The sequence below is a fragment of the Stenella coeruleoalba genome (genome assembly GCF_951394435.1).
Source record: "Stenella coeruleoalba genome assembly, chromosome: 7".
Lineage (NCBI taxonomy): Eukaryota > Metazoa > Chordata > Mammalia > Artiodactyla > Delphinidae > Stenella > Stenella coeruleoalba.
Window position 1 is genome coordinate 116,708,747 of NC_137153.1, and position 14,692 is coordinate 116,723,438.

At 41.0% G+C, this 14,692-nt stretch overlaps 1 protein-coding gene across 6 annotated transcripts in view; it reads right to left on the bottom strand.

The window, feature by feature from the left end:
• Positions 1-14,692, bottom strand: part of FNBP1 (formin binding protein 1) — a 140,416-nt gene that overhangs the window by 65,773 nt on the left and 59,951 nt on the right. For all 6 annotated transcript variants that reach the window (XM_079925862.1, XM_079925864.1, XM_079925863.1 and 3 more), the window contains exons 3-4: positions 11,376-11,432; positions 10,531-10,678 (exon numbers count right to left, since the gene is read on the bottom strand). In XM_079925862.1, the coding sequence (XP_079781988.1) occupies positions 10,531-10,678; positions 11,376-11,432 (205 nt within the window). The remainder of the gene's footprint in view (positions 1-10,530; positions 10,679-11,375; positions 11,433-14,692) is intronic.

Below are 14,692 nucleotides of genomic sequence, written 5' to 3' on the forward strand. Positions count from 1 at the left end.
AGCATTCTGTCACCTCACTGAAGTCCCAAACCATAAACCCAGAAACGTTCCTGACGGGAGTTGCATTCTGCTTTTCTTCAGTAAGGCCTGTTTCCCCCAAATTCATTTATAATAAAAATATCTTCTCAATGAACTTGTTTAAAGTTCCTAAAACTGCCTGCCTCCCCGTGCCATGTTTTCAGTTATTTAACTTCCCCCGTAACACTGACCATCCAGGCACTGGGCAACCCCCCCCAACGCCCCCCCGCCCCTGCCGAGTCCAGGTCCAGGTCCAGCAGCCCCGGCCAGGTTTCCTTCATCCCCTCTCCTGCTGTGCCCTTACCCCACCGACCCTCTTATTCTCATGCTGGCTTTTACTCCCCAGAACTCTCCCCACATCCACACTTTTTTTTTTTCTTGGCTTTGCCGTGCAGCTTGTGGGCTCTTAGTTCCCTGACCAGGGACAAAACCCCAGGCCTCGGCAGTGCGAGCACTGAGTCCTAACCACTGGACCGCCAGGGAATTCCCCACATCCACACTTTTTACCTAGACTCCAGTAGTCTTTTTTAAACTGTTCTTCAAAAGGATCCCTTCTTTCACATCCCTTAAAATTCTAATTCCTCTGAGGAATCCCGATTAACTCAGGATGAAAGGATCTTCAAATGATCAGTATTAAGCAGCAAATGACTCAGATTCCTCACTTGATCTCTTCCAAGGGTATGAAACTGTTCTTCCAAACCAAAACAAGGAAAATCGCCCTTAATAAGGATTTTAGGTAGAGTGCGAGGTTGATGGGTAAAACTTTCGGGACAGTAATCCTTCCTTGGGCTGAAAGATCTTAAAATCTAACTCAAATCGTTCACTCAACAGGTGTTAATTCCACACCCACATGTGCAGGGTGTTGCTTTACTTGTGAATAAAACAAAGCCCCTTTCCTAGTGAAATAGTGGACACAGCAGTAAGAGAAAGAGGGTAAGGAACTAAAGAGGACTGGGTGTGGGTGCAGGCAGCATTTAGATAGGGCGGTCTGGGAGGATGCTTGAGCAGAGACTTGAATAAAGTGTAGGAGTGAAATTGCAAAGTTCTCGGAAACACCCTTCCAAGCAGCAGGAACAGCTAATGCAGATGCTTTGAAGTGGGAAAGGGCTTGGTGTATCCAAGGAACAGCTAGAAGTCAGTGCAATTAGACTGAAAGGAAGGATAAGGCAGAAGAAGGCAAGGGCTAGACCGTGGACAGCCTCCCAAGCCACATGAGCACAATGGAAAGCTACTGGAAATTTTAAGAAGGGAAGGGACATGGTCTGATTTGCACGATCACAAGGTTGCGCTGGCTGCTGTATGGAGAATGGACTGAATGGGGGCAGGAGGTGCAGGGGGACCAGGCAGGAGGATGGGGACCACCTGCCTAAGGATGAGCTGGTGGTGGAGATGGAGATGGGGGGCTGGATCATGGACCATGGGGCAAGCCTGGAAGCAGAGATGAGTTAAAAATAAAAGGCTTAGGACAGTCCTCCAGATGAGAGATGATGAGAGACTAGATGTGGTGAGAAGTGTTTGGATTCAGAACAATTACTGAAGGGGGAGCCGACAGGACTTGACATTAGACAGAAGATGGGGCATAAGGGAAAAGTAAGTCCTGGGTGCCCCACGTTTTTGGCCAGACCAACTGGGTTAAAAAGGACTGTCATTCACAGATGGCAGGAATTGCAGTTTGGAATGGGGCATGATAAAGGATAAACTTGGGGAATCCAAAGTTTGTTTTGGACAGGTTGACAGGGCCACCGCATTGCACTTTCACACTATTGCCGGGCTCCAGGGCCTCTGCTGACAGCAGTGTAGAACTGGGTGATGGGTGATGCTATACCGGACATTTAAGGGGAGATGACTGGATATAGGAGAGTCAGGTGAGATACACCACAGTAGCCAAGAAATTCTCATACTTTTTAGAAGAAAAAGAAGGTCTCATTCTAACTTACAACGGGGAAATACAAAACCCAAAGTCACATTTCAAATCCAGGAAATCAAGGACAGAATTTAAGGATCCTGATAATTAAGTATGTTACCCCATAAATGAGAAAATAAAATTTCTTTGGTTCACCAGGCCAATGGTTTTGCAGTGACAGAACCACAGTGGGGACAGGGTGTTAATTAATTGATTGCCGCTATCACATGTTCTTTGAAAACAAAGAGAACAGAACAAAACAAATACACCTTCTAGACATACATTAAACCAGGGGATATTAGTGGGTGCTGTATAAGCGTGACACGCAGAAGACCAAGAACTTTTATAGGGTTTCCCGCTTTTTGATTTATTTAAATAAATGCAGTAACACCAGTAAGGAAGAACAGCTCTTTAGACCCGCTGCTTCTTTTCCAGATCATGAAATCTAAGATCTGCCTTGCTTTTCTGTGTTTTCTTCCTACAGGTTCTGGCTTTATAACAGAGTATCCACAGTTGAATCTCAATAGGACTGAATAAATCAAAAACAGATTTGCAATTAGCTTGGTCATATAGATAAGCTCCTTTTCCTTTTTGCTTTCCTTCATGCTAAGTTTTGTCTCTTTGCTATCATCTCTTATAAAAACATGTTCTAGGGAGTGCCCTGGCGGTCCAGTAGTTAGGATTCAACACTTTCACTGCCGTGGCCCAGGTCAGGAAACTGAGATCCCACAAGCTGCATGGCACAGTGCAGCCAAAAAACAAACCAACCAACAAAGACCAACCAAAAAACCAAAACATGTTCTAAACATATTAGAGTCAGTCTGGGCTGCAGAACTGCCTTGTAGGAAATTAAGCCCCTTCGTAAGTTTCATAAATAGGATATAGCCAATACCTAAACTTTTAAATGTGTGGCTTTTATTTTATTTATTTATTTTAAAATTTTATTTATTTATTTATTTGTGGCTGAGTTGGGTCTTTGTTGCTGCACATGGGCCTTCTCTAGTTGCAGCAAGCAGGGGCTACTCTTCGTTGCGATGCGCGGACTTCTCATTGCAGTGGCTTCTCTTGTTGTGGAGCACGGGCTCTAGGCACACGGGCTTCAGTAGTTGTGGCTCACGGGCTCAGTAGCTGTGGCGCACGGGCTTAGTTGCTCCGCGGCACGTGGGATCTTCCCGGACTAGGGCTCGAACTCATGTCCCCTGCATTGGCAGGCAGATTCTTAACCACTGTGTAAATGTGTGGCTTTTAGTATCCACTTTTAAACATTTCCAAAACCTTGGGGGAAATTTTCATATTGTCAATTCTCAGTAATGTGGGGTCTTGCAAGCATTATCTGAGATTTATAAAAATTTTTAGTGAGTCACTGAAGGTATAATTATTTCCTCCAGAACTCTTCAGATAACCATTGCCAAAAAGGGATTCTGCTCCTGGCCAACATTTCGTAATCAAGCGTTCCTTCCACCTGCCAGGAGAAATGTAGTTGGAGGTTCCAGTAAATGTTGGCTGGAACCTCCGCATTCCCCTCCTGGAGCTATAAATCCCCATAAATCCCTCATATGTGGTTAGTGGTGACCACGGCAGATAACCCTACACAGACTCAAAGGTTGGAGCTGAACCTCTCTCTCTAAAATTCTTTAATAACTTGATTCAGAGTGTAAAAATTGCTCGTAAGAGCATATCTATAATAGTTCTTTCAGAGGCATCTATCTGATAGCAACTCTGAATTACCCACATCTCAGATAAGCCAATTCACACCCACGTTGATCCTTTCAGCAATTTGGGAATCTCATCTTTTCTTCTTTTAAAGACCATCAATCTCACAAATGGCCAAAGTTCAACCAAGAACCATGAATCTGGTCTGCTTTGACCTCATAGTCTCATTTCTGGGAATTTAGCTTGGAGAAATAGTCCCCACCCCACACACAAAGAAAACAGCTACAGAAGTAAAGAATTCATGGCAGTATGATTTATATAACCAGCTAAATAACTAAATAAATAATCAGAAACCACTAATAGCCTATGATCAAACAATAATTAGTTAAGTGAATAATGTGTTAGAATAATACATAGCCACTAAAATTCTAATTATGAAAACTATATATTTTCATGTAGAAACATATAAAGTGTTTATGATATTGAATGGGGAATAAAGAAAAACAAATTATACCTATACTAGGACTAATACTCTTAAATATTATATGTGTATTATATCCATATATAGAGGATATCAGTACTTCTCTATATAAATAACTATCTATATATCTATAAATGACATCCGGAAGGAAACTTGGAAAAATGATGCTTTTGACTGATAAGGATTGTGAGTTTTTGTTCTTTAATTCAGAGTTTTAGTAACATTCTTTAAAAACTTTGGTAGCTAATCAATGAATCACAGCAACTCCCCTTAAAAAGGGAAAGTAAATAAAAGAAACAGACGTTCTTATTGTATGTGGTCAGCTTAAAGAGATGAGGAATCTTGTAATTCCTGTAAGAACGGTCACTGTGTACTTTGACTTATATTCACCCCAAGGACTGGCCACTGAGTCCATTACCTCTAAAGAGAAGGTGAGCATCTTGCCAAAAATACAGTTGCCTTAAGTGGAGCCCATGAGGTGAAGAAATTAAGAGCCCCCCTCCTCTCAGGCTTCCAGGAGTGTTGGTGTTTCCTAATGAGAACTGCTGCTGGCTTGAACACCAGGCTTTGGAAAGAACTTCAACGGCTGTGCTCTTGCAAATGGCAAGTCAGAGCTCTCTTTTAAAGAACTTCCTTTTACAAAATCAACATATTCTCATCAAAACGAGCAAACGGATTTTTGTGTGTCAGGACCAACACTGGTTATTTATAATATTATGTGAGTGAGCTGCATTGTAATAGGAGAACATAGCATATGTGGAAACTGCTGTATAAAAATCACATTTTCTCAAGTCTACAAATAACAAATGCTGGAGAGGGTGTGGAGAAAAGGGAACCCTCCTACTCTGCTGGTGGGAATGTAAGCTGGTGCAGCCATCATGGAAAACAGTATGGAAGTTCCTCAGAAAACTAAAAATAGAACTACCATATGATCCAGCAATTCCACTCCTGGGCATATACTGGGACAAAACTGTAATTCAAAAAGATACACGCACCCCTATGTTCACAGCAACACTCTTCACAATAGCCAAAACATGGAAACAACCTAAATGTCCATCAACAGATGAATGGATAAAGAAGATGTGATACATATATACAATGGAATACTACTCAGCCATAAAAAAGAACGAAATAATGCCATCTGCAGCAGCATGGATGGACCTAGAGATTATCATACTAAGTGAAGTAAGTCAGACAGAGAAAAACAAATACCATATGAAATCGCTTATATGAGGAATCTAAAATACGGCACAAATGAACCTATCTACAAAACAGAAACAGACTCACAGACATAGAGAATGAAGCCAGGGATGGGGGGGCAGGGGTGGTGTGGTGGGGAGGGAGAGGGATGGACTGGGAGTTTGGAGTTTAGTAGATGCAAACTATTACATTTAGAATGGATAAACAACAAGGTCCTACTGTATAGCACAGGGAACTGTATCCAATCTCCTGGGATAAACCATAATGGAAAAGAATTTTTTTTTTATGTTGACAAAGTCTTTTCACGCTTTTTTTTTTTGGCCTCACCACGCGGCATGTGGGATCTTAGTTCCCCGACCAGGGGTCAAACCTGTGCCCCCTGATGCGGAAGCGCAGAGTCTTAACCACTGGACCACCAGGGAAGTCCCAAAAGAAACGTATATATACGTGTGTGTAACTGAGTCACTTTGTTGTACAGCAGAGACTGGCATAACATTGTAAATCAACTATACTTCAATAAAAAATAAAATAAATTAAAAAAAATCATCCTTTCTCCCAAAAACATGAACAACAAGTACTATCCTATTTTACTTTTAAGACTTCAAGAGTTTTTAAAATTAATTTTTATTGGAGTATAGTTGATTTACAATGTTGTGTTAGCTTCTGCTGTACTGCAAAGTGAATCAGTTATACCTTTAAGACTTTAAGCTTTTGTTTACGATCAAACAGCTGGCCCAGGAGCATGATATGGCCTCAGAGGCAAGGAGAATATCCATCTCTCCCACTATGTTACTGTCTTCTACTTCCTTTCAAATCCATTCAAAAAAGGAAGGAAACCTCATCTTTTGCTTGGTGAGCTATTTCTCACCAGGCACTCTTGTTAGAGATTCATCTATCGAAATATCGCAAAATCTATATGAAAAATAATTTTCTACTAGTATTCTGAACTGAACTTGGAAATCCTCTCTATATGCAGTAACAAGATCCAGCAGTAATCCTGTAAATTCTAAATCGTCCCTTTGGGCAGGGAGGATTTCGCCACTGTATCAAATGGCCCAAAATGTATTAGGCTGATGGTTAAGAATGGTACTTAAGCAAGACACTATTTCTAGTCAGCCATGAGAAACAGTAACTCGACCTAAAATTTTAAAAGCGGCTTGTTTTCAATGCCGTCAGCCAATTCAACATTTTTTAGACTGGTCCTGTTATGGACAATATTGTTAGGACATATGGTCACAAGGAGACCTGTATCTGCTCCTGTTTTCTGTAATAAACCCTGATCAAACCCTTTCTGGAGTAGAAAGGAGATTCTGTATTAAGAAACAGAACGACCTGATGGAAGGTACCAGGTATGCAGTGCCTATACATCAATACGCAGAATGTGGTGCTAGGTGGTTTGTACCTGTCTTCTGCGATCCTCCCCTGAACTCGGGAAGGTGGTTTATAATAATCAGCTTCACTTACAGATGCAGAACTGGCTGCTCAGAGAGTTATATAACCTGCCTACGGTTTCCTAGCTGGTGGGGCTACCAGAGTCCTGAGTGGGTTTGTTGACTGCAGAGCCTGGGTCCTTTCCTCTCCTCCCTGACGGCTGGGAGCTGCGGCTCTCTGGACATACTGCTGATTGAGGCTCTCCTCTCCTCTGAAGAAGATCTGAAGTTCACTGTCAGCCCTTCATGGTCCCGCATCGAAGCAGCAACTGGATTTGACCCCAGAAGAGCTGGATTTGGGCTCTCGCTCCGTTGTGGCCCTTCTGCTGATAATTACCATCACCAGAAAGTGGAAACCATCACATTCTACTGTGGTTTTGACAGTCATCCTTACGAAAATTAGATCACTTACTAAGAAAAGTCAGGGTAGCCAAAGGTGAAAGGTTGCAAGGAGAAACACTGCATAGTATGAAATGATCTCAAGGAGCCCTTTCTACAGCTGACTGCTGATGGAGACCTTCACACCAGTCAGCCCAGCATCCTGGGGTGTAAGATCCAGAAAATAACTCAGTGGGAACCAGAGCATGTGTGTGAATGTGCGCTGCCCTGAGACGTGGGCTGCCTGGTAGCAAAATGTAAGATAATGAGCACAATGTATAAGATAACGGCCCTCCCCCTCCCCCAGGGATGCTGTAAGGATAGAAGTCAGTTATTATAACCTGTAAAAACAAGGGGCTTGAGGGGCTTCTCTGTGGCACAGTGGTTGAGAGTCCGCCTGCCGATGCAGGGGACACGGGTTCGTGCCCCGGTCCGGGAAGATCCCACATGCCGCGGAGCGGCTGGGCCCGTGAGCCACGGCCGCTGAGCCTGCGCGTCCGGAGCCTGTGCTCCGCAACGGGAGAGGCCACAACAGTGAGAGGCCCGCGTACCGCAAAAAAAAAAAAAAAAAAAAACAAAAACGAACACTTGAGGCCAAACAGTTAAATATCCAATATTATGAGAGTAATTTTAGAAATCAGAGAACATCAACACAATGCCACATCATGCAGTCATTCAAAATAACGGTAGCTATTACCCACATAATAAGCAAAGCAGAAATGCTCATGATGCGTGATATTAAAACACCACAAATGTACTTACTGATATTCTTTCTAGAATTTTAAAAGGTTTCACAATTTCTTAAACTTTCATCTCAACAGAATTACAAAAGGCTTTAAGACAGCATACTGTTTACAGTTCCTCTCAACAGAACATCTGACTCAGAGAAGTGTACGTGTAATTCCCCTTAAAATAAAAGGAACGCTATGTATCGCAAGATATTATTTAACCTGTGTCTGCACCACCTATAATTTACTCATTAAATTTCTATAATTTTTTATTAAAAAAGAATTCAAAGTACAGACATGACAGACTGTAAAAAAGACATGATTACCAGTGAGTAAATAAAACAGAAGGACACAATCATAACATAGCAAAGAAATACAAGGATCTGCAACTAGTAAAACAAAGTCTAACTGAGAACTAAGCTATGTCGAAGAAGGCTGCTTCTACTTCTCAATTCTTTCTTTCACTCCAAGAGTATTGATCGAGAGCCTGCTTTGTGCCACCCTGGGCACCGTTCCAGGGACTGAGAATACAACAGTGGACAAGAAAATTCTTGCCCTAGTGGAGCTTACAGCGTGGGGTGAAAGAAAAACAAACAAGTAAATACATAAAATGTTAGATGCTGGTTAAGTACGAAAGAAAAATAAAGCAGGGGGACGTGGTAGAAATGGGGTGGAGAAGGTGGGGGGACTTCGTAATTTTAAATAAGGTAAACAAGATAGACCTCCATGAGATGATATTCCTGAGAAAGAAGTCAGGAAGTGAGTTCTGCAGATACCTGGGGGAAAAGCTTACCAAGGCGAGAAAGGCCAGTGCAAAGGCCCTGGGGCGGGATCGCACAGGGTAAGAAGGCCACGTGGTTGGAGGGGGAGAATTCAAAAAAAGTAGGAGGAGGCCAAGTTATGTGGGCTTCACATTTCATGATTCACTCCAGAAATACAATTAATGATTGCTACTAGGGTAAATACACAGAGTTTTTGTTTAGGGTGTTGGCTAAGATGCTAAACTGTATGAGGGAAGGAAGGCCAGCAAGAGACACAAGCCGCTGACCAAAGTAACAAATAAGAAGAAGGTATAAACTTGGCAAGGTCAAGGGAAAGTCAGGAACCAGGGAAGTAGTCCAGCATCGTGTTCAGATTTACTGTGTTTACTTTATGATTATATTAGGTATTTTGCTTAATTCCAAACCTTAATATTCTGTTTCACTTCTTCCTTTCCATCATATAAAAGAAAAGCTCTCCTTTTCTTATAAAAGACCAGTCTCCATGGTCTATAGATAGTGTCACCGAATTGGAGCTCTGGTGCAGGGTTTCTCAGCCCCTATGGACATTTTGGACCAGGTAATTCTTTGTCGTGGAGGCTGTTCTCTGTGTTATAGGATGTTTAGCAGCACCTTTGGGTTCTACCCACTAGATGCCAGTAGCAACCCCCCAGCTATGATGCCCCTCACAACCAAAAATGTCTCCAGACATTGACAAATGTTTGCTGGGGCGGGGAGCAAAGTTGTGCCTGCTTGGTAATCACTGCTTTAATGTGAATAGATTAAACACATCGGCTCAGTGTATTAACTCTTTTTGTAATTCAATGGGTTGATCCTAAGGCATATATCTCTTCCTAACTTCTAAACATACCCAAAGCTATTTGCTACATATTTATAGTTCAGAAAGAACTAAACTCCTCAGATGTTCCGAACACCTTCCTGTCTCAGGGCCTTTGCACAGCTGCTCCCTCTATTGAATGTTTGTCCCATGCAACTCCTACTTGTCCCTCAAGTCCTGTTAAAGCCTTAACTGTCAAGCCCCCCAGGAAGCTTTCCCATGATCCAGGGCACAAGCATGTTAGCTGTTCCCATTTTTTATATGTTCTCACATATGTACTCATACTTTGTTGAAACTATCACAACTGCAATTAAATAATTATTTTGGTCATTATTATTTAATATCTCCACCATTTCAGCAAGAACCCTATCAATCTTGTTGTCTCATGTATCTCCAGAGCACTAAAAGAATTACTGTGGACTCAAATTTATATAGAAAAGCATATCACTGGCCAACTTTGGTACTTTATTACTAACAAATTATTATGCACCTCACAGGCGATCAAAGTACAATGATACAGACCACCATGGCTTAATGATAAATATCTTAGGGCAAAATCTTGCCTATGAATATATTTTACTTGCGGGTACATTTTTCCCTTTTGTTAACAACAAAAGCTATGAAAAGACTGTAATGATGACAAGAGGAACAAAAAGGCCCTCTTCATTAGATGACAATGAATGAGCCACGGAACGGAGTGGCTGTAACTGAGGTCATCCTTCTGGCTCTTTTGAACTCCTTATAACATTTATTTTAACACAGTTTATTCCACACAGCATACATCATATTGTATTGCTTACTCTTGTATATCTGATAGCCGCAAATATATTTAAATTCCTCAAAGGGGTTAGTATTCTGGGATCCACAAATGAGTTTCAGAATGTCCGAGGGATGCTTGAAATCGGATGTAAAGACTAGTAATTTACTCATTAAATTACTATATAATTTACTCATTAAATTACTCCAGTGTTCGTAGAAACACTTTCTACGAACAGGGTCAGGAATGTTTATACATGTCTCAAAGGTGGCAATTTAAGACCCACCATCTCATATGATTCCATTTATTGATAATTTTAAAACTTGTAGGGATATTCCCATCATCTTTGGTCCATCTCGTAGGAAGAAAAAACAAATTTTAGTTACCGATTTCCTCTCCTGCTTCAATTCCTGGACGTAGCGTGCTAACTCCACGGTGATCTGGGAGGTCATATTCTCGGAGATGACTTCATGCTGTCCAGCATAATCGTTCATCTCATTCAGGGTGGAAAGGAAGGCTTTACATGCTGTATACCTACAGAACAGAACGCACACCACTCCTTTTCAAACAAGGCACATCCTCTCTCATGTTGCTTCTCACCAGCGAAATAGTAATTAAAATCAGGTTAATTTGCATACAGCTCCCGTAGGGTCTTGACAATTCATTACACATAAGAGGGTTCTCATCAAAATGGTGCAGAATAAATTACAACTGAATCATTTTTCATTGTGTAAAGCCAAACTGCCCTACATAAGGCAATATTTGGCTTTGTTAATAGCCCACATATAACCCAAAATACATATACGTACTATAGGTACTAATATCATGGATATTTAGATCTAAATTATAGATAATACTTTTGGACTTAAGATGTCTTAATTGCTGTCCGAAACAGACATATTTCTTGGATGAATGAGACGCCTGTATTACAAAACCAAATCAAGATGTAGAGTGTATAATCCACACTTCCTGTATTTGCTTAGATTATATTCTAAGCTTTTCCTAATTACCTTAACTGAAACGATCTGGAATAGGTCTAGTGACTCAGTATAAGTTATTTGAGTAGGTTTTTATTGTCTTTCCCCCAATTTAAAAACTGGCACAGATATGAATGAGGAAGGCAACTTGTTTTTGTAGATATATTATATCTACAAAATATATATAGATTTCGTTTATAATCATCACCAATGCCATATAGATATTACCACATAACAATCAATGATAAACACACCTGTATTCTTCTTCCTCCTTCGAGTTCTTTTTAGGTTGGTATTTCTTCGAAAGATTCCTAAAACAAAAAGGCAGACATGTCACCTTACACAGAAAGATAACTGAGAAATCAGGAATGAAAGAAGTCAGTGCTTTTGTTTACAAGTTAAAAAAAGAAAAGCCACAAAATGTCCACAGCTGAAATCCATGTTTCCTTCCATCTTCCAGCGTGAAAGACTTGCACAGCTTTGACTCTTTTACCTAAAGGTAGAGCAAATAAGAACAGAAATGGTCGCCAACCGGTCGTTTACCTGGATGTTAAGACTTGACATTATTTAACCGGAGAGGGCAGACCATGTGTTTCTATGCAACCATTATTGCTCTAAATCCAAGGCAAGCATATGGACTGAGTCCAGATGTTTAAATGAAAAATCAAAGTGTCAAGGGCAGGTTTTCAAGGCTGTGTGCCGCTCTCCCAAAACCTAATGAAAACTACTTGTGAATAAGTCTTCTTGAAGGAGGTAGAGACAATATTTGGGGGGATGTTTGTGCTAAGACATTTAGCAAGGAGAACTTTTAACCTGCCTAGCAGGCTTGCACTGAACACACTCAGATTAGTCAAAATTGCTCTAATCTATCTTCCTAATCCCATCTCCAGGTCAAGAATCCAGATACTCCCCTCTACATTCTGCATGCTTCAAATTACACAAAAACTAAGAGGTAATCTTGAAAAAAGAAAACTCATTAACATTTGTTCCACTGATTGATTTCTTTTGGGTCCTGATTTTGGCTTCTGTAGTTAGAAGAACAGCCATAAAGGGACTTCCCTGGTGGTCCAGTGGTTAAGAATCCATCTTGCAATGCAGGGGACACCAGTTCGAACCCTGGTCGGGGAACTAAGATCCCACATGCGGGCGGGCAACTAAGCCCATGCGCCACAACTAGACAGAAGCCTGTGCGATGCAACAAAAGATCCCATGTGCTGCAACTAAGACCTGATGCAGCCAATAAATAAATAAATAAATATTGAAAGAAAAAAAAGGAAGAAGAACAGCCATAGATAAAGAGGATGTGATACATATATACAATGGAATACTACTCAGCCATTAAAAAGAATGAAATAATGCCATTTGCAGCAACATGGATGGACCTGGAGTAAGGATGGACCTTACTAAGTGAAGTAAGTCAGAAAGAGAAAGACAAATACCATATGATATCACTTATATGTAGAATCTAAAATATGGCACAAATAAACCTATCTACGAAACAGAAACAGACTCACAGACATAGAGAACAGACTTGTGGTTGCCAAGAGGGAGAGGGCTGGAGGAGGGGTGGACTGAGAGTCTGGGGTTAGTAGATGCAAACTATTACATATAGAATGGATGGACAACAAGGTCCTACTATATAGCATAGGGAACTATATTCAATGTCCTGGGATAAACCATAATCGAAAAGAATATGAAAAAGAATGTGTGTGTGTGTGTGTGTGTGTGTGTGTATATATATATATATATATGTATAGAGAGAGAGAGAGAGAGAGAGAGAGAGAGAGAGAGAGAGAGAGAGCGCTGAGTCACTTTGCAGTACAGCAGAAATTAACATCAACTATACTTCAGTTTAAAAAAAAAGAGGGCTTCCCTGGTGGCACAGTGGTTGAGAGTCCGCCTGCCGATGCAGGGGACACGGGTTCGTGTCCCGGTCCGGGAGGATCCCACATGCCACGGAGCGGCTGGGCCCGTGAGCCATGGCCGCTGAGCCTGCGCGTCCAGAGCCTGTGCTCCGCAGCAGGAAAGGCCACAACAGTGAGAGGCCCGCGTACCGGAAAAAAAAAAAAAAAAAGAAGCAGAACAACAGCCCTAGGAGTGGACTAGTGGTCCACAGTGGGACTCCATATGACAGCATTCAGTATTCACTTCCCTGTTTATTCCATGTTGCTATTCCTCTTTCATAGTAGCTACTTTCATTATTTCACATTCTATTTCTTTCATTTCCTCTGAATCTACAGATATACCTAGAAAAGTGTGCAATAATAAGTTTACAATTTTGATCACGATACGTTTTACAGACAAAGCGAAATGTGAGTTCACCTCTAACAGGTGTTACTAGGTGACATGAGAGGCAGAGGACTTTAGTAAAAAGGACATTGCTCTGGGAACCCAGAGGCCACGTGACTAGATGGTGTAACCTCAGACAAAGCAATGGGCAAGCCTGTGCTTCCAGTTCCTCATCTGTAAGCCTGAGTCAGGTGGATGAAATGACCTCTATTGTCCCTTAAAGTTTGGAAATTCCCAGGGAATATATATCACCCAATAGAATAGTGATTGTTGCAATTACTTTAAAAAGAAGTCATGGGGTTTCCCTGGTGGCACAGTGGTTGAGAGTCTGCCTGCCGATGCAGGGGACGCGGGTTCGTGTCCCAGTCTGGGAAGATCCCACATGCCGTGGAGCGGCTGGGCCTGTGAGCCATGGCCGCTGAGCCTGCGCGTCCGGAGCCTGTGCTCCACAACGGGAGAGGCCACAACAGAGAGAGGCCCGTGTACCACAAAAGCAAAAAAAAAAAAAGAAGTCATGGGTATACAACAATTTAAAAATTATAATTAGACAAACTGATGAAAGAAAAATCTACTGACTTGGAGGTTGCTATCACGTGAGCTATGCTTAAACAAACTACATTGTGTTTTCTCTACTGATACTCTGGATACACAGTAAAGATTATCTAATAGATCTAGATTTGAAAGAATGTGAAAAAGCAGTATTTCCTTGAAGCAGGTGCCTTAGAGAAAAATTAATGCAAAAGAGAGAAATTTTTGTTTTTAATTTAATTTTTTAACATCTTTATTGGAGTATAATTGCTTTACAATGGTGTGTTAGTTTCTGCTTTATAACAAAGTGAATCAGCTATACATAGCTGATTCACTTTGTTAAAAGAGATAAATCTTATATATTGAAAGCATGGTAGAATTCTTTGAGTTGCCTACCACATTTAGTCCTTAAAAAGGTAGATTTAATAAAAACAATAGCTCCGACTTACATGTACCAGGAATAAAAGGGGAGCCATGGAAAGCAGATGACTAATCAATAGGTTATTTTCCAAATATATTTAAAGCAGCATATATGGGACCTTCAGTATTGAAAAGCCTAGAGGTTGCATGTGAGATGTTTTTAGTGCATGGTTTTAAATACTGACCATTTCTTCTGCTAACTATAAATTACAAATGGAAAATGTCACTTCTAAATTCACATCTTATATAAAAACTCATTCAAAACTGTTATTTTAGAGGTTGATTTAAATCCACATTTTCTTTTTAGCTTTCAGTCATTAGCAGATGTAAAAAT